Below are 21,727 nucleotides of genomic sequence, written 5' to 3' on the forward strand. Positions count from 1 at the left end.
GGAGGCGCCCTAGGTTCCGGGCCTGCCCCGACTGCCCCATCCCCATCACCCCCGCGCCCCCCCGCCCCGAACCGGGAGCGCGCAGGCGCAGCCGGCCGAGAGTCCCACCAGCGGTCCCGGAACCTGCGGTTGCGCCCGAGGCGCTGCCCCCGCTGCCACCGTTCACGATGGGCCCGGGTCCCCGGCTGCTGGTACCTCTCGTGCTTTGCGTGGGGCTCAGCGCTCTTGTACCTTCTGCGGGAGCGTCAGGCGTCCGCAAGCGAGGCCCCTCGGTGACGGCCAAGGTGACCGGGCGGCGGGCAGCAGCTTCCCCTCGTGCTGGCCGAGGGGATGGGAGAGCTTTGGGGACTGGAACCTCAGGGTCAGGGGCGGCGAGGAGGGGGCTTCCCGGGCGCAGAGGATGGGAGGCGGCCGGGGGGCTAGGTGGCAGGAGGCTGCCCGCGCGCGGGGGGGCCGCGCTCTCCCGGGAGACTTTGGGGGCGCTGGGCCGAGTCCGCCCCCGCCGCCGGCTGTCTGAACTTTGCCTGGGAGTTGGGAGAAGCTTCCGGAACCGGCGGGCCCTTTCTTCAGGAAGGAGACCGCTGAGTACTTCCTTCGCCTTGGCGGGGACTAGGGAATAGAAGCAGGAAGAACGCAGGAGGGACGGGGACGGGCGGAGGAGACGCGTTGCGAGCGGAGGGGTTGCAGCTGGGCCGCCCGCCGCGGGTGTCACCTGACCTGGCAGATCCCAGGTCCAGCCCCTGTCGCGGTGGGGTCGGGTCAGGCGTTACGTGGCCTTGCTGAAACCAAGGGCTAGCCTCCTTTTCCTGTATTTAGGAACGACCGTCCTCCCCGGGGAGGGAGAGGTGCGCTTTTCAGACTCTGGCGGCTGGTGGGGACGGTGCTAGCACGGCACAGGCGGCTCCTGTATAACTGAGGCCAGCCTTTTGATCACGATTGGGGGGTGGGGTGGGGGGACATCTGCCATAGACTGGGTCTTTACAGTTTCAGGTCTTTCCCCACCATATTTAGCCAAGGTTAGAGGATAATGGGAGGGTACAGGGAGAGATAGAGGGAGGGAAGGAGGGAGGGGATGATTTGGGGCCCTTGATGACCACTTCTAGAAAACCCACTGGCAGGAGTGTCTTGGAATCTGGAAGGAGGGGCAGCTGCAGGTGGCCCTAACAATCGGTCCGGTGTCTGCCAGTAGAAATGATACTGTTGGATGCTTAAATCCTCTACCACACACCCCACCGAGGAGGGGGGAGGACAAGGGGTGGGGGAGGTTCAGCCCAACATCTGATGTAGCCTAAGAGTGAACAGAAAGGCCGTGCTGCGGGGTATGTGTGGTGATAAACTGAGCTTGCTGGCTTTGAGCACTGATTCTCCTCCCAGCCCCTTGATCTTTGGGGCTTATCTAGCTTTGGGAAACGGCTTATACAAGGCCACATAGCTGAAGGGGGGAAGAGGGGGGGTTTCTTCCAATCTGCAGATACTATTTGGGTCTCATGGGATAAGCCTTAAACATAAAATTTATAAAGTGATGAAATGATGAAGGAAATAAACCCGGAAATAGATTGGGTGACATTTAAAAATACCTGAAAGGTAAGAAAAAAAAAAAAAAAACAGCCTGGCAAAGACTTAGGAGGCAAAGGGAACTGCATATGCAAGGCCTCCAGACAGAAAAGCCATTGTATGTTCAGAGGATGGAGAAGGGACGGTGTGGCTTCAGCCCAGGGATGAGAGGGGGAGTGGCTTGAGATGAGGTTAGGGGGTGAGCAGTAGCAAGATAAGGTAGTGCCTTCCGGGCCACAGTTCGGAGTATGGGTTTTAAGGCAATTATTCTCATAATTTGAAGTCTTATTCTAAGTGCAGTTATAGCTGCTGAAGGGTTGTAAGCATGGAATTGACATGATCTCATATATGCTTTTAAACAATTACTGTGGTTGTTCAGTGGAGAGTGAACTGGGAGGTCTTCAGGGCTCCAGGTCAGAATCTGGATGGTGGTGGCTTGGATTAGGGGGGGTAATGGTGGAAATGGGGAGCCAGGGAGGGACTAGAAATCGACTTTTGAAGTGTAACTAACAGGACTTGCTGACTGTTTAGATAAGGGTGGGAGAAAGGGGGTAGGACTGTCAGATGAAATACAGGATGCCCAGTGAGATGTGAATTTCAGATATGCAACGAATAATTTGTTAGTGTGAGAACGTCACCTATAGTATCTGGGAACAGGCTTACCTGGGAAGCTTTTAGACCTACCAGTGCAGAGACCACCCCAGAGCAAGTAATCAGTAATCACAGTCTCTGGGAGTGTGGAGCTGCAGTTGGGAGCCTCGAGGAGAGGGAAGGAAGCTGGTGGCTGCAAGAGGGGAAGAGTTGGGGCATCTTCGCCCCAAGTCCAGGGTGCTGTCACTGAGGGAGTTTTCACGCACTCTACTTTTGGAATAGTCACTCAATGTATCTCCTTTTTTCCCAGCCCATTTGTCATTACGTTCTAAAAACTGTGTAGGCATGTCCTTCCACAGTTTCAACTCTGTTGAATTACTTTTTCAGTGGACATTTTAAAACAACTAATCTATTGGAAAGTGGAAACATTAAAAAATGATTTCTCTGAGTGTGGAAAAGTAGATTAATTGGCCATCACTCTAGTGTATTGTTTTCCCCAGCAGTCTTTACCTTTTCCTCTGATTTGTTTAAAAACAGGAAACTGTAAATGAGAGGTGTGAAGTGCTATTCCCCCCAGGGCCCTTTAATGGCACTCACCTTGTCCATGAATCCTGCTGCCAGCTGCCACCTCAGCCTCCTGCCCAGCCGTGGAGCCTCAGGTTGGGGCTCCAGCTCACTGGTCTCAAAATCCACCGAGTTAGTGTTTGCAGCCCCGCACTTTCCAGCAGATGCCATGGGCTCTGTGCAGGGTCAGGCCCCGAGACTGTAGAAAATAATGCTGCCATCTTTCCAGCTGCACTCATGTCACAACTTGCTGGCACTTTCTGCAGCTCTTGGAGTGGCCAAGAGGCTTCAGCTGGGGTAACAGCAAGTTACCTAATGTCTGAGGCTCCTCCTCTATTCCATTTCTATTTCCTCTGTAAGTGGAAAGAGAAATAATACCTACCTGCAGGGTTTTGCATATTAGATGTGATAAAGCATGTAAAATGCTTAGCCCTGATTGAAGTTCCTGATTTAAGAGGTCAATTGTTAGTATTATTTGTGTTATCTTATTAATCATCCTGTGGCAGTGCAGCCCTGAGAGGAATCATCATCTGGGTACAATGAGGAACAGGAGCTCACAGTTGCCCAAGGTCCCATGGCCAGTTAGTGGTGGAGCTGGTTTGAGAACAGTTTCCTGGACCTCACAGCTCGTGTACTTGGTGTCTTCCCCAGTTACTTTGGAAATGGAAGCAGGATTAACCCTACAAGGGTTTAGGGCAGGCTATGTGAGTGCCTCTTGCCTCTTCCCCTGTCTCTCCCCACCTCCAGTGCCCTGTAATTTTTTTAAAAATAAATTTATTTACTTATTTATTTTTGGCTGCGTTGGGTCTTTGTTTCTGCGCACGGGCTTTCTCTAGTTGCAGCGAGCAGGGTCTACTCTTCGTTACAGTGTGCGGGCTTCTCATTGCAGTGGCTTCTCTGGTTGTGGAGCACAGACTCTAGGCATGTGGGCTTCAGTAGTTGTGGCACGTGGGCTCAGTAGTTGTGGCTCGCGGGCTCTAGAGCACAGGCTCAGTGGTGCATGGACTTAGTTGCTCCACGGCATGTGGCATCTTCCCGGACCAGGGCTCAAACCCGTGTCCCCTGCATTGGCAGGCAGATTCTTAACCACTGCACCACCAGGGAAGTCCCCCCGTAATTTTCAAATGACTTTCAAGGGCAGCCTCAAGGGAAAAACGGAGTGACTGAGGGGCCAGCTCCTGAAGTGCAACATGGAATTCAAGTGCCACCTTTTCCAGGAAGCCTGCCCTGATCTCCACAGATAATCATCACCTCTAACCGTGACATTTTATCTGTACATATCTTCTCGTAAAACCTGACTTCCCATTATATTATAGCGAGTATCTATGTGCTTTCTCTTCTGTGGGAGGGTAAGCTCCAGGAGGGTAGGGACTTTGCAGCCCCACCCCTTGTCTAGCACAGGGCCTGTTCCCAAGGACACGCAGCAAAGTCACAGATGATCTCAGGGTGAGAGGGTTTGCCTGGCAGCCACCCTGGGCCCACCTTCACCCTCTGTCTCGGTGTGTGTGCGCCCTGGTCCTCATTTCATATCAACTGGCATTGAACTATTTAGCATTTTTTGAGTACCTGCGTGAGCGGACACTGGGAATCTAAAAACACCGTTTCTACCCCTTAAGGGTTCCCTGCCTAGACAGAGCCATATTCATCATAAATCGCAGTCCAAGTGAACACAGCCTCAAATTGAAATTTTGTCTTTCATGCTCCTAGTGTTGCCTAACAAAAGCTGGATCTCTTAGCTGGCATCCTTCCTTTGCCTCTGGAACTGGTGAGAGTCTCCCTTGCCAGCCGGTTGCGGTCAGAAGGGCTGTGTTGCTTCTCTGCACATGGATCATTTTTCCTGCCTCAGTACTTTGGTCCCAGAAAGAACTGCCCATCCCTGTCCCTGGAGGCTGCTCCCCTCCTTCCAGGCCTGCCTCCCATCACACCTTCGCCAGGATGCCTTCCTTCAGCCTTAACATTCCTCCACAACAGTGGGTGTACAGTGTTCTTGGGGCATTTGTAACCTGGGGCCTTGTGCTATGGTTGTTCGTTTACTTGGCCTGTTTACATAAGCTCCCTTAGGACAGGGGCTCCCTCCAGTAGCTTGTACCCTCACGCTGCCTTCTGCATGGATCTTTGACAAGTACTTGTTGACAATAAGATTTGATTTCATCATTTCCATTAGAGTTAGGGAAACTCTGCTATATTTTCTTGCCATCACGCATGAAGTTGAAGGATGTTGTGGTTTGGAAAAAAAATCACATTAATATGTGTGCTAGGCTGCGTGTAAGAAAATAAGATTTTTACTGAAGAGTTACGCTGGGTGACAGACACTTTTTCTTCATCTTCTTATGCTGCCCTCCCACATTTGATTCTCTTTGCTGTTGAAATGTTCACAGGCTTTATTTCCTCTTCTTTATTTTAAAAGTCTGATAGACTTTTCTAGCGTCTTATACAGTGCTTCTTTATGATTACATACCCAATTCTTGTCCCAGTGCTGCTTCATTATTGCCTGTTATTGAATTTACTCCTTGGTTCAGAAATCCCTTTGGAGAACCTGCTTCTCTTTGACCCCAGCTCTGCACGCTGGGCTCCTGTGGGTGTTAATGCAGCTTCCTGAATTGTCCTACTCCACTGCACTGCCCAATCTCAAGGGCACCGTCTTTTGTGCATTCTTTGAAGTTTTACCATATAAATAATAATACAGTCTTTGCTGCTTTGGCCATGTAAAATTGCAAAATACCACATCATCCTGTGACAGACGTCCTGATGTATTGACAGAAGCTCTTGTCTTGAACTAGAGCTTGACAGTCTTTACTTCGTGATTTTTCTAAACTGTACCACATCTTTTCTCTTTGACAACCCTTCTTATATTTTTTAAAGCCATCTCTTGAATGTCTTTTTTACCCATTCAAACAGTAAATTGGTTCGTATAATCTAAATTCACTAATAGAATGCCCTTTGACTCCATGGCCTTTTCAAGCATTCTATCTCAAAATCATCTCAACACAGTGATTTGTGAAGCAAGACGTTTGTAATTTCATTTCAGATGAAACAGTAAAAAAACAGTCCAAGAGAGCTTTTAAAGTTTATCTGCAAAAAAAAGTGACTCACTTCCAGATGTGTGCTTGCTCTTTTCTGTTCTAAACTGTTGTATATGTGCAACTTTGGGGACATGATGACTGAATTTGGTGTCTGAGTTTACAGGGTAAATGGTTCTGTCAGGACCTGAGTGTAATGTTTGTTGTACTTTGGGTGCAGCTGTGGCCCTGGTGCCTTAGTGTGTCTGGACGTGAGTGGCAGGCCTTCTGGAGGAGTGTTGTGTGTTGTGATAATCTTTCACGGTCCCCTTGACAGCAGATGTCGACTCAGAACTCATTGAGAATTTAGCACTGCTCGAAGTTACAAAAAAATAAATCTGGATGGTTAGACTGTTTCTCTCCTCACCATTTTTTTTCCTCCTGCCAAGACTGGAGAGCATTACCTCTCAGAAGACCAACAGTCTCCACTCTAACCTGTGTCCACAGAGCTAGGAAACAGGAGGCCAGAGCAGTGCTGGTCTGGGTTGTGGAGGGGAGAGGAATTCTTGAAGACATTACTGGCTGACTCTGACAGTATTGAGTCCAACTTTAAACCCAGTTCCTAGTACAGTGCCTGGCCTAGTGGTGCTCCGTAACTGTTTAGTGAATGAATATGTGAGTGAAATGCACCCACAAGATGGTTTCAGAACTCCTTTAATTTATATCATGCTCCTTCATAAAATAGCTCCTTTATTAAATAGTGGTGGGCAGGGCCCTTGCATCTGGATCAGTTCTCAGATTATCATGCTCCCTTACCTTGTATTGTGGCTTTTTCACATTATAACCTTCTGCTCTGCCTTTCAACCACACGCAGGTCTTCTTTGATGTGAGGATTGGAGATAAAGATGTTGGCAGAATTGTGATTGGCCTCTTTGGAAAAGTTGTGCCCAAGACTGTGGAAAATTTTGTCGCTCTGGCAACAGGAGAGGTATGTCTCAGTTTTATTCCCTTTAACTGCACAGAAGTAGATCTTCCTTCTTTTAAGCCAAACGTAAAGATGTATTCTGGGAAAATAAGTATTAAATTAGTAGATGAGATGAACTTGAGACATTTAACAATATTTTACTTTATTTTCCTAGAAAATCGCTATTCTTCAAGCCCTCAGTTTCCTCAGGGTTCTAGAAACTGACAGGAAACAGTCATCAAGTGAAAATGCAGACTTCTCTCTTTTTACTTGTGCATGTTAATACTTTACCTCTATAGTTTATGTATTTACTTTTCAGTCAGCTAATGATAAATTTCTATCAGTAAATTATTGCAGGCACCTCATCTAGTTCTGTAGATATTTCGTGTAATTTTCTCATTTTGTCATTTCCAGATAAACACTGGGGTTTATCTTACAGTATGGGTTATATCTACTTGTGTATTCAATTGACGTAATCTCTTTAGAAAGGATATGGATATAGAGGAAGCAAATTTCATCGCGTCATCAAAGATTTCATGATTCAAGGAGGAGACTTCACCAGTGGAGATGGCACTGGCGGTAAAGTTGTCTCTAATATTTTTCCTTTCCTGCTTACCCAGGTGAAACCTAAGGTTAAGATGATGTATTTACCCAGCATATTGAATTCCCAGATTTAAGGAACAAAGTCATAAAGACAACCAGACTAATTTTTCAAGAAGGATTGAGTTGGGGTAGGGGGCCTTATCTAACAAAATCTTGGTAGGTGTGAATGAGTGAGGCCTCCTAATTTTTAACAGTATTGCTTTGGTGTTCATTATCTTTCCGTAGTGGAGATATATTCATTTAGTAGGCTGTTTTGCAGTGCTTAAAATCCTAGACTTCTGGTATGTAGTAATACAGAAAGATGTCTGTCATAGCAAGGAAAGGTAGACTGAAAAACTGTGTACCCTGGGGTGGCAGCCAGCTGCAGATGTGCATGTTGGTGGAGGGGGTCTGGGGACATCATGCCAGAATGACGAGGCTGGTACTTAGGTGGCAGGATTATAGGTGAATTTACCTCCTTCTTTCAAAATTCTTTCATTCTTATTGTCAGCTTTTTCAATAATAAAAAAATTAAGTAATAGACAACTTGTCAAAATTACAGTATACATTAATTTTTATCAACAAAGTTAGAATTCTGTAAAGTACAAATAATTCAATTTATAGAGTTTCAAGTATCTCTGAGCTTATTGTTTCTCATTGAGGATTCCAGCTACCCAGCTCCCTGGACTATTTTTCCTCAGAAATGTAGTGAGTTCCTGAGCACACACACACAGTATATAACCACACAGAATTTAAATTTACTTCAGGTTTAAGATTTTTAATTCAGCAAATACTGGTTTTGGTGGATATTAAATTGCTAACTTTTTAAAGAAACAAGCCATTTTCAAGCACTATTGTTAATTTTATGTTTATTGCCATTTTTTTAATAACAAAATGGGTGCCATTCAATGTTTGGATTTGCCAGACACTTCAGGAGGATTACTTTGAGTCCCTGCAGAAATGCTGCCGGGTATGGGGATGTAGAAGGGAGCACAGGAACATGTTCAGGTTACTTGGTTTCATGGGGCTGGTGAGGGTGCTGAGGGTAGCAAGCCCAGCTGCTGCAGAGCTGGGTCTCGGTGGAAAAGCCTGCAGCTCCAGTCCCCTCAGGACTGGCACCCCACCGCCCTGCCTGGGGCCCAGCAAAGAGTGGTGATGGAGCTCTACTGTGTCCTCTTTCCTGTGCCCCTCTCTCTCTCTGCTTTCCCTGCTCTGTGTGTGTGTATGGGCTCCCATGAGTTTTGTAGATAGGACCTTTTGGATCATTTAAATTTAGCCTAGACCTCTCTATAGGCAAAACTTTCCTGCCAGGCCACCTCATATGTCACTTACCAACCAGCTATAAATGGCTTGCCTTTGGTATCCACTTCTGGTCCTTCTAACTGAGCCAGGATTTTTTTTTTTCTTGGTAAGATGAATTATATTTGATCTAGTCTACAAAAAAAAAAAAAAACAGTCAGGTTTCCTTAAATTATTAAATATTGTATTAATTACTCAGATAAATATAAGACAATTACAAAGGAGTGAAGTTGTTCAAATATCTAGTTATTCATTCAAAAGCCATATATTGCAAGATGTAAACACCTTAAGAAGGAAGATAATTAGGATTCACAAAATGTCCTTAATAATTCCTCTACTGCAACACTTTCTAGATATATCGTGTTTTAAAAGTTAATTACATTAGCTATGAAGAAGTTTTGGTTGTATATAAATGAAGAAAAACACCTATGTGAGACCCAAGGCTTAAGGAAGTAGAATTTTTGCCTGGTCCTTCACAAGTACTGCATAGTAAGAAGGAGATAACACAAGAGCTAACTGAGCCAGGACTTTAAGGTTGGCCACCAATGGATAAGGAGCCCTGCAGTGGAGGAGGTGGGTGTGACAGGCACTCAGGGTGTTGGAGGATGGAGCAGATACTTTCCGTGGTCTGTACTGTTGTTTTATAGGAAAAACGTGTTCTGCTCTCCCTGCTGCTGTGCTCGATCTCCAGCCCCCATGCCTGCCTTTGGTTCTTCCGTTCAAGGTTGGCTCCCTGGGTGCTGCCAGTTGCTGTGACCCTCTGTATCCTGACGAGCCCTGAAGTCATCAAGCCTGATGACTTCCAGGCTTACGCTGTTGTTCTCAGTGCTGAGGCTCTTCGTGCTTAGAGAACCAGAGTTAGAGCCAGAAGTTCAAGTTCTACTCTGCTGTTTTCAAGTTTGATAACCTCTGTTTCCCATTCAAAATGGGAATGAGAAAACCTATTCTATAGGATTGTTGTGAGAATTAACTAAGGGTGTAGATTAAGTGCGTTTTGTACTCTGGTTGGCTGCAGAGGTAGGAGTGATCCAGGACAAGTGACCTGAACCTCAGGACAGAGGTGGAGCCACTAGGTTGGCTTATCCACCTTTCCATTGGGCTTCACAATGTCATCCTGACCTTCAGTTCCTTCTCATTTCGGAGTGAAATCACTGACTTGCTTGTTCAGGGTTTGGGTCTTGGTTTGAGGCCAGAGGGCATCCTCCCATCTTGTGTCATACTTAAGGCTTTTGTCTATTTGTTTTGGTCCCTGATGCCCTGTTTCCTTAAGGAGTTAATTTTTTTTTTTTTAATTTTTTTGGCCGCGCTGCGCGGCATGCAGGATCCTAGTTCCCCAGCCAGGGATCTAACCCGCGCCCCCTGCAGTGGAAGCATGGGATCTTAACCACTGGACCTCCAGGGAAGTCCCCGTTAAGGAGTTAATTTTATCCTCTGCTTTATATCTCCTTATATTTGACCATCTTTTCCCCATCCCCACCTCCTACAGGGTTCTATTAACCAATCTACTCAAACCTTGTATTCCCCTTTGAAGAATTTACTTTCATAGAACATCTGTTGTCTCTCCCCTTTTTGTTTTGTCTCACTCAGGTATAAGCATTTATGGTGAGACATTTCCAGATGAGAACTTCAAACTGAAGCATTACGGCATTGGGTGGGTCAGCATGGCCAATGCTGGGCCTGACACCAATGGCTCTCAGTTCTTTATCACCTTGACCAAGCCCACCTGGTTGGATGGCAAACATGTGGTATTTGGAAAAGTCATTGATGGAATGGTAACTTGATGTATTATTTTTTCTCATTCAAAGATTTATAATGAGAGTACTCTTAGTGATTTAATTTCCAAATGTGCTTGTTAGCCATAATTATATGCTGACTGGCCTCTTCAAAGGTGAATAAATTATATATGGTGTGGTATTTTTAATTGTTAGGAGCATTGGGGCAGAAGCTGGGGTCTTGACAGGGAGAAGTTGAGTACTTAATTCATCTCACACTTGAAATAAGTGGAAACTCAAATAAAATCCCATATGTACATACAATGAAATATTATTCAGCCTTACAAAGGAAGGAGATCCTGTCACATGCTACAACATGAATAAACCTTTGGAATGTTAAAGAAAATAAGCCAGTCACAAAAAGGCTGTATGATTCCATTCAAATGAGGTATCTAAAGTAGTCAAATACACGGGAACATAAAGCAGAATGGTGGTTGCCAGGGGCTGGGGGGATGAGGAAATGGGGAGCTAGTTTCAGTGGGTATCTCTGTAGATCTTCAGTTTTATAAGATGAAAAAGTTCTGGAGTTTAGTTGCACAATAGTGTGAATATGCTTAAACTAATGAACTGTACACTTAGAAATGGATGAGATGGCAAATTTTATGTTATGTGTTTCTTACCACAATTCAAAATAAAATATTTTTAAAACCCCTGAGCCCCATGTGGTTTAGTACAGACACAGTCACCTTCAATGACACACGGTATAACAACCAAAATTCCTAAAGAGAGTTCAAGTTTATGCTGCTGTGTCTTAAAGAATATCAAAGGGGTCCAATTCATAATCCATAGAAAGACTTCTTAAAATCCTCATTCTTTTCCACTCCCAGCATTTCTCCTCCTTAGCAACTGCCCAGAGATGCTCTTTCAGCTCTTCAACTGGCAACTATAAGGTCTGCCCGACACAACCCTGGACAATCCTCGGTTCCCTTCCCTCTTCCACATTTCATTGTTTGTTTTCATGTGAACTCATTCAAGTGTAAACAAACCAATCATGCTCGTTGCAGTTCTTCCACAACTTCTACCTGTTATTCTGATTCTACTCGACAAAAGGCCAGGAACTGAGCCGGCTGACTCAGAACCTCCGTTACAAGGCAAGGAGGTGTTCAACCAGAGCTGTCAAATAATTCTCATTAGCAAGAGGGATGAAAGGCAAACGGGGTAGATACCTATCACTTAATATATCACTTTAGGTCCCATCACAGTGAAGGACGTGCCTATATTTTCATAAGCCGCAATGTCCTCAAAAGAATCTATTCTTAAATAGTAACGAATCCTAGCACTCCTCAAGTCTCTTATTGAACTTTGCTTTTTAAATGCGCTAAACGTAGACATGCATGCGTTAAACCAGTTTGGAGCTTCAACCATTGGGTCTAACCAGTTTCTAAGTAGTTTAAATGTAAACTGATTCAAACATTTGTTCAATGAGTATTTTTGAATACAACATAATGCTAGGCTGTAAGAAAAATGAAGAGTATGCATTTGGGGCTTTCTTCTTCTGGTCATGGTTTCTCTTCTAGTCTTCTGGATCTTATGTCTTGGTGCCCTGGTGTACCAACCTCCTTCCACCACTGGTATGCATCCTGGGAGATCTGCTGCCTGGTCTTAGACAAACAGTCCTTAACATTTTATGAGTCATAAACTACTTTGAGAAACTAGTGAAAACTATAAACTTTCTCTCCATAAGAAAAAAAAAAGTGTGGTGTTTCATATAGTTTCAAGGAATTTTCAGAATCTCCTGACTTCCATCCCCTGACCCTCCAGAGATTGTCTGGGTAGCTTTATTAACACTGGACCTCACCCCAGACTTACAGAATCAGAACCTCCAGAGGTGGGCCCGCGAATAAGCATGTTAAAAAATTATTGTAAAATATACACAACATAGAAATTTCCATTTTAACCATTAAATAAGCAGTTTTTAAAGTACCACAGGTAATTCGGATGTGTAGCTGCTGCTTTAGGTACACATGTGCACATATGAACCCACACACACAATCTATTTAGAAATATATATTATTGATATTATTAGAAGAGTGCTGGTCTATTATCTTAAATTAACCTAAGTCAGCCAGAGACTGGATTAGCTGACACCATGTCCAAAGCGCTCAGAGACTTTGTTGCTATTTTTGTTTCAACCCTGTTTGGGAAACTCATCAGAAGTCCACTTGCCTAGTCCTTGCCCACTATGTGACATAAATTAGTCCGTGAGCTTGTGAAGGCTTCCGGAGTAGAGAAAGGGGCCTTTTACACCACTGCGGCGTTGGGGTTACATTAGTACCAGACTCAACCTGTAGATTACTGGCTGGGGTCAGCTTTAAAATGGGCAAACCCAGAACTAGCTCCACTACTAAATCTGCTTTCTGGCTCATTTTCTTATGCCTAGACCTCTTATAGAGTGGAGCTGAAATTGTCTCAAACTCCATGTTAACTGTTAAGCTGGGTTGTAAGAAGTGAATAGAAATACTTTTTATTAGAGCTAGATGTTTGCAAAAATATCTAATTTTTTTAGAATATAAAATGCTAATAAAAAGAAGAGAGGAAATACACAAATATGCTCTCTGATTAGCAAGCTCGTGGGTAAATTTTATTCTGTTATATATAAATTTCCTGACTAAATTTTCCATAGTTATCTTGCATGGTTTTTGTAATTATAGAAAAAGCAAAAACAACTTATTCCCCTCTAGGGCTTTCAGACTTCACATTGATTTTACCTCTTGATCACCACAGTTGCTGGTCAGAAGTGATCCATGGGTCTACTTTTCTCTCACCAGACAGTGGTCCACTCCATAGAACTGCAGGCAACCGATGGGCGTGACCGTCCACTCACCGACTGCTCCATCATCAACAGTGGCAAGATAGATGTGAAAACACCCTTTGTGGTAGAGGTCGCTGACTGGTGATACAATTGGCAGAAAACAAAGAAGAACACGCTCTGCCAGGGTGGTGTGTGTGTGTGTGTGTGTGTTGATTCTTAAAAGTTACTCTTTTGCTTTGTCTTTTAACTTTATTCTATTTTCTACCCCGGATCACAGGAAGGTTATAGAAAGCAACCACTCAAAGTTTAGTTAGCATGAATTTTGGTAAATCACTTGTTTAGGGACTTTGCACTTAAAAGACACAGCCCTTTCCTCCAGTGGTGCTGTTTTTAAACTAGAAAACTTTGTATTGGCTATTTTCTTTTGAAGAACACAATCATTTCTTTGCTGGATTAATTGTGACCCCCCAAATTGAATGATGCTGAAGATTTGTCTGAAAAAAGATGGGAACAAGAAGTTTATTACTTTGTATTCAAACGGAAATTCTTTTCAGGTAAAGGGAGATTTGATTAGTATTATCTGATATATGTCACAGGGACTTTTACCTGATGAAAGGTGCTCTGGTATTCTCTATATTAAATACTTTTTATGTAGATCAATTATTTTTGCAAGACTTTTTTTTTAACCTGAAGTGCTTTAAAACAAAAAGTAATGTACAAAATATATGCATTTTAATGTTAATAATGAAAGATTAGCGAGGGTTCTGTAAGTCAAAATATTAGCACAACTGGATCATTTGGGATGGGAATGCACAGAAATGACGCCCATCCGTATCCCAAATACTTGAGCGGATTATTCACTAATTTTTACTCAGTGTAACATGTTTGGAAAGTTCCCTTGAGCCCAGTTGCAACAAAAAGGAGTCTTTCTTCACTTACATAGTGGGGATGAAGATTCGGGCTGTACTTAAACTAGATGGGAAAATAAAGTCTTATTGATGGGACCTTGTTGTAACATACCAGAGTGCGCCTGATCTCTGTTCAAACGGGAGTGGTAGTTGTGAAACGGCCCCATTGCTTCTCCCCAAAATTACATCTCTTGAGCTGTATTCTAAGAAAACCGCTTCAATGAGAGATGAGATGAAATGAGCATTCTTACTGCTGATAGGGGTGTTAATTGCTACAATCCTTCTGAAGAGCATTTTGTTATTTTTTTCCAAAAAAACTTTATTAAAGGCCTTTGATATGCCAGGTACCAGTTTTGAGTTTGGGGAATACAACAGTGGACAGCGAGAAAAAGGCATCATGGAACTTACATTCTAGTGATGAAGACAGAATAAATGAGGTAACAAATGAAAGGGTGTTGACACTGTAAAGAAACCACACCAGGTTTGCTGGAAAGGCCCAGGTGAGGGAAAGGGGTGCTGTTTGGGTGGTCTCATGGGGGGACATTTGAGCTGAGCTCTGAGGAGAGAGAAGCGGCGGCTGTCAGGCCAGATCTGTGATCCAGGCCTTCCAGGCAGAGAGGGGAGAGATAACACGAGGGTCCTGAGGTGGAATGCGTGGATTCCAGGGCAGAAGAGAAAGCCAGTGTGCTGCAGCCTGAGAGGTCAGAGAGTAAGGCTGATAATGGAGCATTTGGGGCCTGGGGTGCCAGGGCAGAACTCTTCTTTTATTCCCAGTACAGTGGGGAGCTATTGGGTTTAAGTTGCGGGGGGCATGATGTGATCTGCATTTAAGACTATTTTGTCTACTATGAGGAGGACTTTTATAGGGGGTTAAAGTACTTACCAGGAAACTCAGAACATTCGTATCCTTTGGAATCCCAGTCCTGGGACTTTGCCGTAGACAGTGATCTGAACTTGAAAGCGTGACAATGTTTTGGACAGTCTGGCAACCAGTCCCCCTTGGTCCGGAGATGGCCACCTGTTTTCTTTGAGGAATCACACCATCCTTTCAGACATTTCTTATCCTTAGGGTGGGCTGACCCTACAGATGGGTACATACCTGGCCTGGCAAACTCATTCATTAACTCACTTGATAAATATTAGATGCTGGAGAGAGCTGCCAACGAAACTGCCAGCCCTTGTGGTTCCCATGGAAGGAGACAAACAATTCACACATATACCACGTGAATATATAACAGAGCATCAGGCAGTCATAAGTCTACAAAGAGAAACAGGGAGAGAGACTAGAGAGTGAAGAGGTGATCAGGGCAGTCCCTGAGTAGGGCCTGAAGGAAGTGAGAGGGTAGCAAGCCATGGGGACATTGGGGGAAGAGTGAGCAAGGCAGAGGGGACAAGAGCAGTGGCCCTGGATGAAGGGCAGACTGGTGGGTTCAAGAAACAGCAAAGGGTCCAGGTGTGCAGAGTGAGGGCGGTGGAGGAGTCAGATGGGAGAGGTGGGAAAGGGAGCAGGGGGTCCTATAGGCCAATCGGAACATTCCCTTGTCCTGGCCCCAGTGACAGGCTCAGAGTTACATGTTTGACCCCAGTCATATCAGTGAGCTTCAACTGTGGGAGTTCTGCTGGAAATGCTAGGACAGAGCTGCTGTTTCTTATGGGAAGAGGTAAAGGAGCAGGCGTGAGAATGAAATCAGCACAAAGGGAAGCTGGTCCAGGAGATGCAAGATGGATTCCTGAAGACACTGCTGAGCCCCTAAGTCCAGCCATGCCTGAAGCCAATCTCTACCCCGAGCTTTTTAATTACCCAAGCTAATACAGTTCCTCTTTTGCTTAAGCCAGGGTGAATTGATTTCTTGTGACTTACAACCTAAAGTCTTGTCTAATACAGCAATATTGGAAAAGTTTTATGTATAAAGATGTGAATTGCAGAATTGTTTATGATTGCAAAATACTGAAAGCAACTTGAATGTCCCAAAATGGTTATAAAGGAGTAGTATGCACTCATTAAGACTGATGCTACAAAACTTAAGAGTAACGTGTTTTAAAGAAAAAAGTAGAAATTCTGTTTGCAGCACGATCTCAATTATGTAAATACATTCTCATAAAGCAAAATCAACAAAATGTAGATTGACGTAAAAACAAATGCAAATGGTGGGATTTTTAAAACTCATGTTTATATTTTCTTTACTTTTTTGTCTTCTAATTTTTCTCTAGAGTGTATTTCTTTATAATACAATACTTAGGAAAAAACTTATTAAAAAATTTTTTAAAGGTAACACAGGAGGAAATTGGAAACAAATGTCCTCATACATATAAAGTGCCTTAAGTTTCAAATGTCAGAAAGCACATAAGCCACTGCTACGCCCCCATGCATAAGGACATGTACTTTTTACCATATTTGCCATCAAGCTTTTTCATTAGTATGAGCATAATGAGATCTCTCTAGTGATAAAGCAAAAATTGGTTCATTTTGGAAGTGCTGAAATTCTGAGACCACTAGTGCACAGGTATAGCAAACTGTCAGGGTGTCTGTTATCCCAGATGATCAATGAGCTAACGTCACCCCCCTACTAAAAGCAGTTTATCCTGAGGGTCAGGCTGTATACTAAAAACATCAGCAAACTGATAACTACATATAAACTATTGCTTTATAAAAAGGTCTATGTGTTCTGCAAAGGCTTTTGAAATAAACAGCTCACTATTTTGCCAATCATGCTGCTAAAAGGACACATACGTAGCCAAGGGTGTGTGTGGAATCACAGGAAAATTACACTGGCTGCTACCACCGCCATGCCCACATTATTATAATTCAGTCTTGAATCACTTTAATAAACAATTTAAACATTTTGGTATCCTTAGCCACAAGTTGTTTAATTCTAAGTGCTATTTAGCAATTTTCTGGAATATCAGATAAGAATTTAGTAAGATTTATTCTTGGGTCAGATTAATTAGAATGACACTTGCAAAATTATTGACTACTCCATTTCTGATGAGTTTTTAGAACTCAACCTCATTTTTTAGTTCAGCTGTTTTGAATTACATAAAGACAAAAATATGGCAAGGATTTTATAGCAGGAAAAGGATTTGTTTTTGTTTTTCAACATTTCTATAATTCAGGCAGCTGAAGAAATCTTTGATCTCGAAGGCTTAGAAATTCAAAGCCCCCTCAAGGCACTTTTTTTTTTTTTTTTAAGTAAGAAAAAGTAAAAACAGTATTTGTAATGGAAAATTTTGGTGCTGTTAAGTACATAACGGCTTTTACTTGTCTGCAGTTCATCTCATGGACTTGATTTTGGCCAAGTCTAAGTGTTAGGTGTGATACAGCATCACCTGCTTGGAGATTTGCTAGTGTTACTGATATTCTAGAGTGATGGAAAAACAACTGGCACTGATGCAGAATTAGAGTGACTAGTCACAGAAGTCCCATCTGGGGGGAAAAAAAGTCCATCTGACACATAGTAAGAGTCAAAACAAAATGCATTACAAAATCCATAAATGGAATTGTAAGCCCATCACTAGTTTCATCAGAATGCTCGGGAGTCACAAATTTGGAGGATTTGGAAGGGACTCAACAGGCCAATATCCCTTCTATTGCCTACTTCTAAAGTTTTATTAGAAGTCTTGTAAGTTTCCACATCCATTACTTTTTTCAGAGGGTGTGAAGGACTTTCTTCCTGAAGCACACTGGGCCTTTAAAGTGCTATTAAAACTACGGTCACCATCTGTCCTAGGTGGTAAATATTATGTCCTGTCATTTGGATAGATATCTCAATTTGAAAACCTGAACCTTTTTCTTCCAACCTGGACACAAAACACAGATCTCCTTCCTGAGCCTCTTCTGGACACCAAGACCTACACTGGGACAGAATGTCTTGAGGAGAGGAGTAAGAACTGGTCAGCCTGGAGCAGAGAACGTCAAGACTTGATTTATCCTGGAAGTACAGCTCTCTTATAAAAACCTAGGGACTTTTGAATTGCCTCCAAGCCTGTACAAGCTGCTCTCTCTGCCTAGTGAGCCTCCGCCGGCCTATCTGCTCCCTGCCATTCTTCAGGACTCAGTACCTGGGATCCCTCCCTCGACGAGCCTTCACTGGAAACTTCCTCACACCGTGTTCTAACTGCTTACTTCCTGGGTGTCTCCTATCTCCTCCTCGGACTGGAAGTTGCTCTCGGCCAGGGATTAGATCACACTCCTCATCTCCCCCCGAGACAGTGTTTCACGCATAACTGATGCTCAATAAGTATGTTCAGAATCGGTAACCAAAAATAACCCACCTACAATTATACTATGAGGTATTTAAACTCTCTCAGGACTAGAAATATTGTTAAACATTGGCCTTTGTCTTTTGACTGTTTCTACTCTTTTTCAAAGACTGTTACCTTTTTCAAAAAAAAAAAAAACTTTTCCTCTCTATTTTCTGAGTTGAGGTTAGAAGGGCATGATAGAAGTAGACTGGCAAAAATGATGTGGGTGTCAAACAGGAAAAGGAAAGCCCCAAGTGGTGGTGCGCCTTCAGTGGCAGTGTCCGTGGTGAGTGGCAGCTGGCTTGGGTGACACACCATGGTCATGAGCGTGCCAAGCTGCTGGCAGTTGGCGAGGCCCAGCCCTGAGCTGAGCAGTGTGGATTTGACCCGAGGAGTGACGAGAAACCACTCTCTCTCGAGTCGTAAGTACTGCGGAAGTCATGGTATCCACTTCGGAAACCTTTACACTTGAATCCTCATTTGTTGGGCGATTTATGTGGTTCAGTGAGAAAACTGCACCATCACATGGCTCCGCCACGTGTAAACCCAGTTAGGTAATAACATGATGCCCTTTGTGATCAAAGTCACAGGTTTGCTCTCTGTGCTTGGCTTTGTTCCTGGCTACAGAGCATATTCCTGATCCTCGTGAACAAGGCACGAAGTTAGAAATAGTTCAGCAGCATAAATCTATCAATCACCACAATGAGAAAAATCTAGCTTAGTTTCCTTCTGCTGGTCAGTCAGTGTTGCACCTAGTTCTGCTTCCATGCAGCTGCAGACACTGGGAACTGTTTGGAGGATTTTTTTTAATTCATGTTTTTAAAAATTTCATGCCTGATAAATATAAATGGGTGTAAACAAACAAAATAAATCATTATTTGTCAATTATACCTCAATAAAGCTAAATAAAATAAAAAAATAAAATAGATCAAATCCCTCCTGTCTAAAACCAGTCAATTGTTTCCCATTGCACATAGGCTATAAGCCAAACTTTTGAATGCCATGTCCCAAGGAGGGCCCTGTGGGATCCAGCCCCCGCCCCCCACTATCCTCTTCACTCACCCCTTTCCTTGGGGACCCTGACCGAAGCTCTCTCCTTGGTTGGGCTTTGGAACCTTCTGATGTCTCTGTGACACACTCTCCCTTCCCCCATTCTTGCCAGTTAATTCCTCCAACATCCTTTGTCTCTACTTCAATGTCACTACCTCAGAGAAGGTTCTCGACCTGCCCAAACCTAAGTTAGGTATCTTCCCTGCACATAAGTAAACCTCCTTATTTTTCCTTTATAGCATGTAACACACTTTATAATGACACATTTTGGGGCATATTTACCCATCTAATATCACATTATTCTATAAGTTCCATGAAGTCAAGGATTCTAGTTTACTCAGATTCACATTTAAAGATATCAATGATTTAGAATGACACCATGATGCCTTCTGTGATGAAAAAAAATTACCATGATACCAGATATAAAAGCTTATGTAAAAGAAGATAATTTCTATGGGTAAGATACCTCTTATCTTTTACTTCATTTAAAATACCTTATTGGTTTTGTCCAGTTTCTGATGGGCTGGTGTCTTAAAGGTATTATCAGCCTTCTGCAGTAACCATCTGGCATTGTTTGATTTTCTGCCTGCTCCTCCTAGAAGTAGTGATGTTTTTTTTTAATTAAAAAAAGTTAAAATATTTTTAAAATGTGCAACATGAAGGGTTGCGGTTCTCAAACTTTATTGTGCATCAGAATCACCTGGAAGGCTTGTTAGATTTCTGGGTCCCATTCTCCGAGTGTCTGGGGCAGGGCCTGAGAATGTGTACTTCTAACAAGTTCTTGGGTGATGCTGATGCATCACCTTGGTCCAAGGTTCCAACTTTGAAAACCACTGTCCTGAGATGTCACAAAACCATGGTTTTTAATCACTGAATTAGCTTAGTAACTCATTTGTAAAGGACAGACGTTTAAGAAATCATTCAAGCCATCACCATTCTATGTATCAAACTGATGAGCAAACTTTAGAAAACCACTGTTTCAGAACAATCAGGAGGTAATGAATCATTACGCAAATCTGGGAAGATGTTAGCACATCCTGATTGCAAGGTCGTTGGCTCCGCAAACGTTTCTGAAGGCCCTGCTGTGAAGTGTGTGGCCAGCTCTGAGGGGCCTGATGGGAACACAGGCTGCAGGCCACCCGCTCCTTCAGCAGCGATTCTGGGATCTACTCCCGCACCTCCCCACCCCCACTGAGAAACAGGGTAAACAAGTCGCTCGCTGCCCCTGCCCTCAGGGAGCTCATGCTCTTTGGAGGGGGAGAAAGACCTTAAACAAATCAACAGGATATTACAGACGGTGGTAACTGCTATGAGAGAATACGAGCGTGCTATGATAGAATAATGGGGCAGGGTGAGAGTTGGGGCCACATAAGATTGGGTGACGTGGAGGGGCTCTTGGAGGAGGGGACATCTAAGTTGATGTGAGAGTGGGCCAGTCTTCTGATGAGAGGTGAGAAGGGTATTCCAGGCAGAGACCAGCAGGTTCAAAGGGCTTAAGTGAGAACCAAGGTTGGCAAGTCCTGGGAAGAGAAAGACCAATGTCGCCAGTGACATAAGTACCAGGATGAGGAGGGCGAGGAACTTGGGAGAGGGTGGCAGGGGTTTCGATTTTAAGTGGGGATGGAAGCTACTGGATAATTTTGAGCAAGAGTGACATGATCTGACGGACATGTTAAAAAGATGGCTCTGGCTCTCATGTGGAGGATGGATTAGAGTAAAAGTGGAAGCAGAGAGACCTGGGAGGAGGCTGCAGCTGAGAGCACAGAGCTTGGTTTAATCAAGGGAGACGCGAAAGCACTCTGATTTGTAATGTAGTGTAGAAAGATGAGCAACTGTCACAATACTAGTTCTTTCCGACCTGAGTATTCATGTGTTGTTCAAAAATGCACATAAATACAAACAGTTCTAACGTGAGGCTGACGGGGGCGGGGGGTGGATTAGCCTGAACTGTGGGATCAACAGTGCAAATCCTGATCCCCTTTATTAACTGGTGGCCTTAGTCAAGCTATCTTGCCTTTCTACTTTCATTTTTTTCACTGTAGAGTGGAAAAATAAGAATACATACCTCAGAAAGATGTTGTGAGGCTTCAATGGGATAATCTGTGGATAGAACTTAGCCCAAATTAGTGCTTTATCATGTTAGCTACGTATTAGTCACTCCAATCTTTGCTTTCTTCTTCTACAAAGGTTTGTAAAAGCTTTGTCCAGTTATAGTGGGATGAAGTATGAAAAGCCTTAGTCTCACAACATGTGGCGCCCAGAGGAGCTCACTACGTAAGAGCCTCTAAGTGAAGAGACTATCAGGGCTGGAGACACTGTTGATGGCACCATGGCTGATGTTAGAGTAGAAGAAGACAGAAAGTGTTTCACATTTTATGGGTCAGATTTACAATTATACTCCGAGAATATAAAACAAAATTTTCTACAGTCAATTACATGTACTCCAAAGG

General features: G+C 43.7%; 2 protein-coding genes and 2 long non-coding RNA genes across 9 annotated transcripts in view; 2 read left to right on the top strand and 2 right to left on the bottom strand.

Moving 5' to 3' along the window:
* Nucleotides 1-21,727, top strand: part of LOC309658894 — a 202,582-nt gene that overhangs the window by 21,298 nt on the left and 159,557 nt on the right. The window lies entirely within an intron of this gene.
* On the top strand, nt 67-13,737 carry PPIC (peptidylprolyl isomerase C). Its single transcript, XM_082457933.1, has 5 exons — nt 67-284; nt 6,583-6,696; nt 7,158-7,251; nt 10,141-10,325; nt 13,094-13,737. The coding sequence occupies exons 1-5, from the start codon at nt 168-170 to the stop codon at nt 13,220-13,222; spliced, it is 639 nt and encodes a 212-aa protein (XP_082314059.1). The 5' UTR covers nt 67-167; the 3' UTR covers nt 13,223-13,737.
* Nucleotides 6,683-13,140, bottom strand: LOC309658880. The gene is made up of 3 exons (XR_014262433.1): nt 13,034-13,140; nt 7,620-8,688; nt 6,683-6,772 (listed from the first exon to the last, which is right to left on the bottom strand). It is a non-coding gene; the product is annotated as an uncharacterized lncRNA (long non-coding RNA).
* SNX24 (sorting nexin 24) overlaps nt 13,319-21,727 on the bottom strand; it is a 172,987-nt gene continuing 164,578 nt past the window's right edge. For 5 of the 6 annotated variants that reach the window (XM_082457929.1, XM_082457927.1, XM_082457924.1 and 2 more), the window contains one exon: nt 13,319-19,872. In XM_082457929.1, the coding sequence (XP_082314055.1) occupies nt 19,759-19,872 (114 nt within the window). In that variant the 3' untranslated portion in view covers nt 13,319-19,758. Of the gene's footprint in view, nt 21,611-21,727 lie in introns of all 6 variants that reach the window. The other variant, XM_082457926.1, reaches the window with a different exon arrangement.

Source organism: Balaenoptera physalus (genome assembly GCF_965194825.1).
Source record: "Balaenoptera physalus genome assembly, chromosome: 3".
NCBI classification, from domain to species: domain Eukaryota; kingdom Metazoa; phylum Chordata; class Mammalia; order Artiodactyla; family Balaenopteridae; genus Balaenoptera; species Balaenoptera physalus.

Excerpts from the sequence above, each read along its gene's own strand:
- PPIC (XM_082457933.1), top strand. The coding sequence starts at position 168 with ATGGGCCCGGGTCCCCGGCTGCTGGTACCTCTCGTGCTTTGCGTGGGG. Across the intron at positions 285-6,582 it reads GCCCCTCGGTGACGGCCAAG|GTCTTCTTTGATGTGAGGAT; the intron begins GTGACCGGGCGG and ends AACCACACGCAG. Across the intron at positions 10,326-13,093 it reads GAAAAGTCATTGATGGAATG|ACAGTGGTCCACTCCATAGA; the intron begins GTAACTTGATGT and ends TTCTCTCACCAG.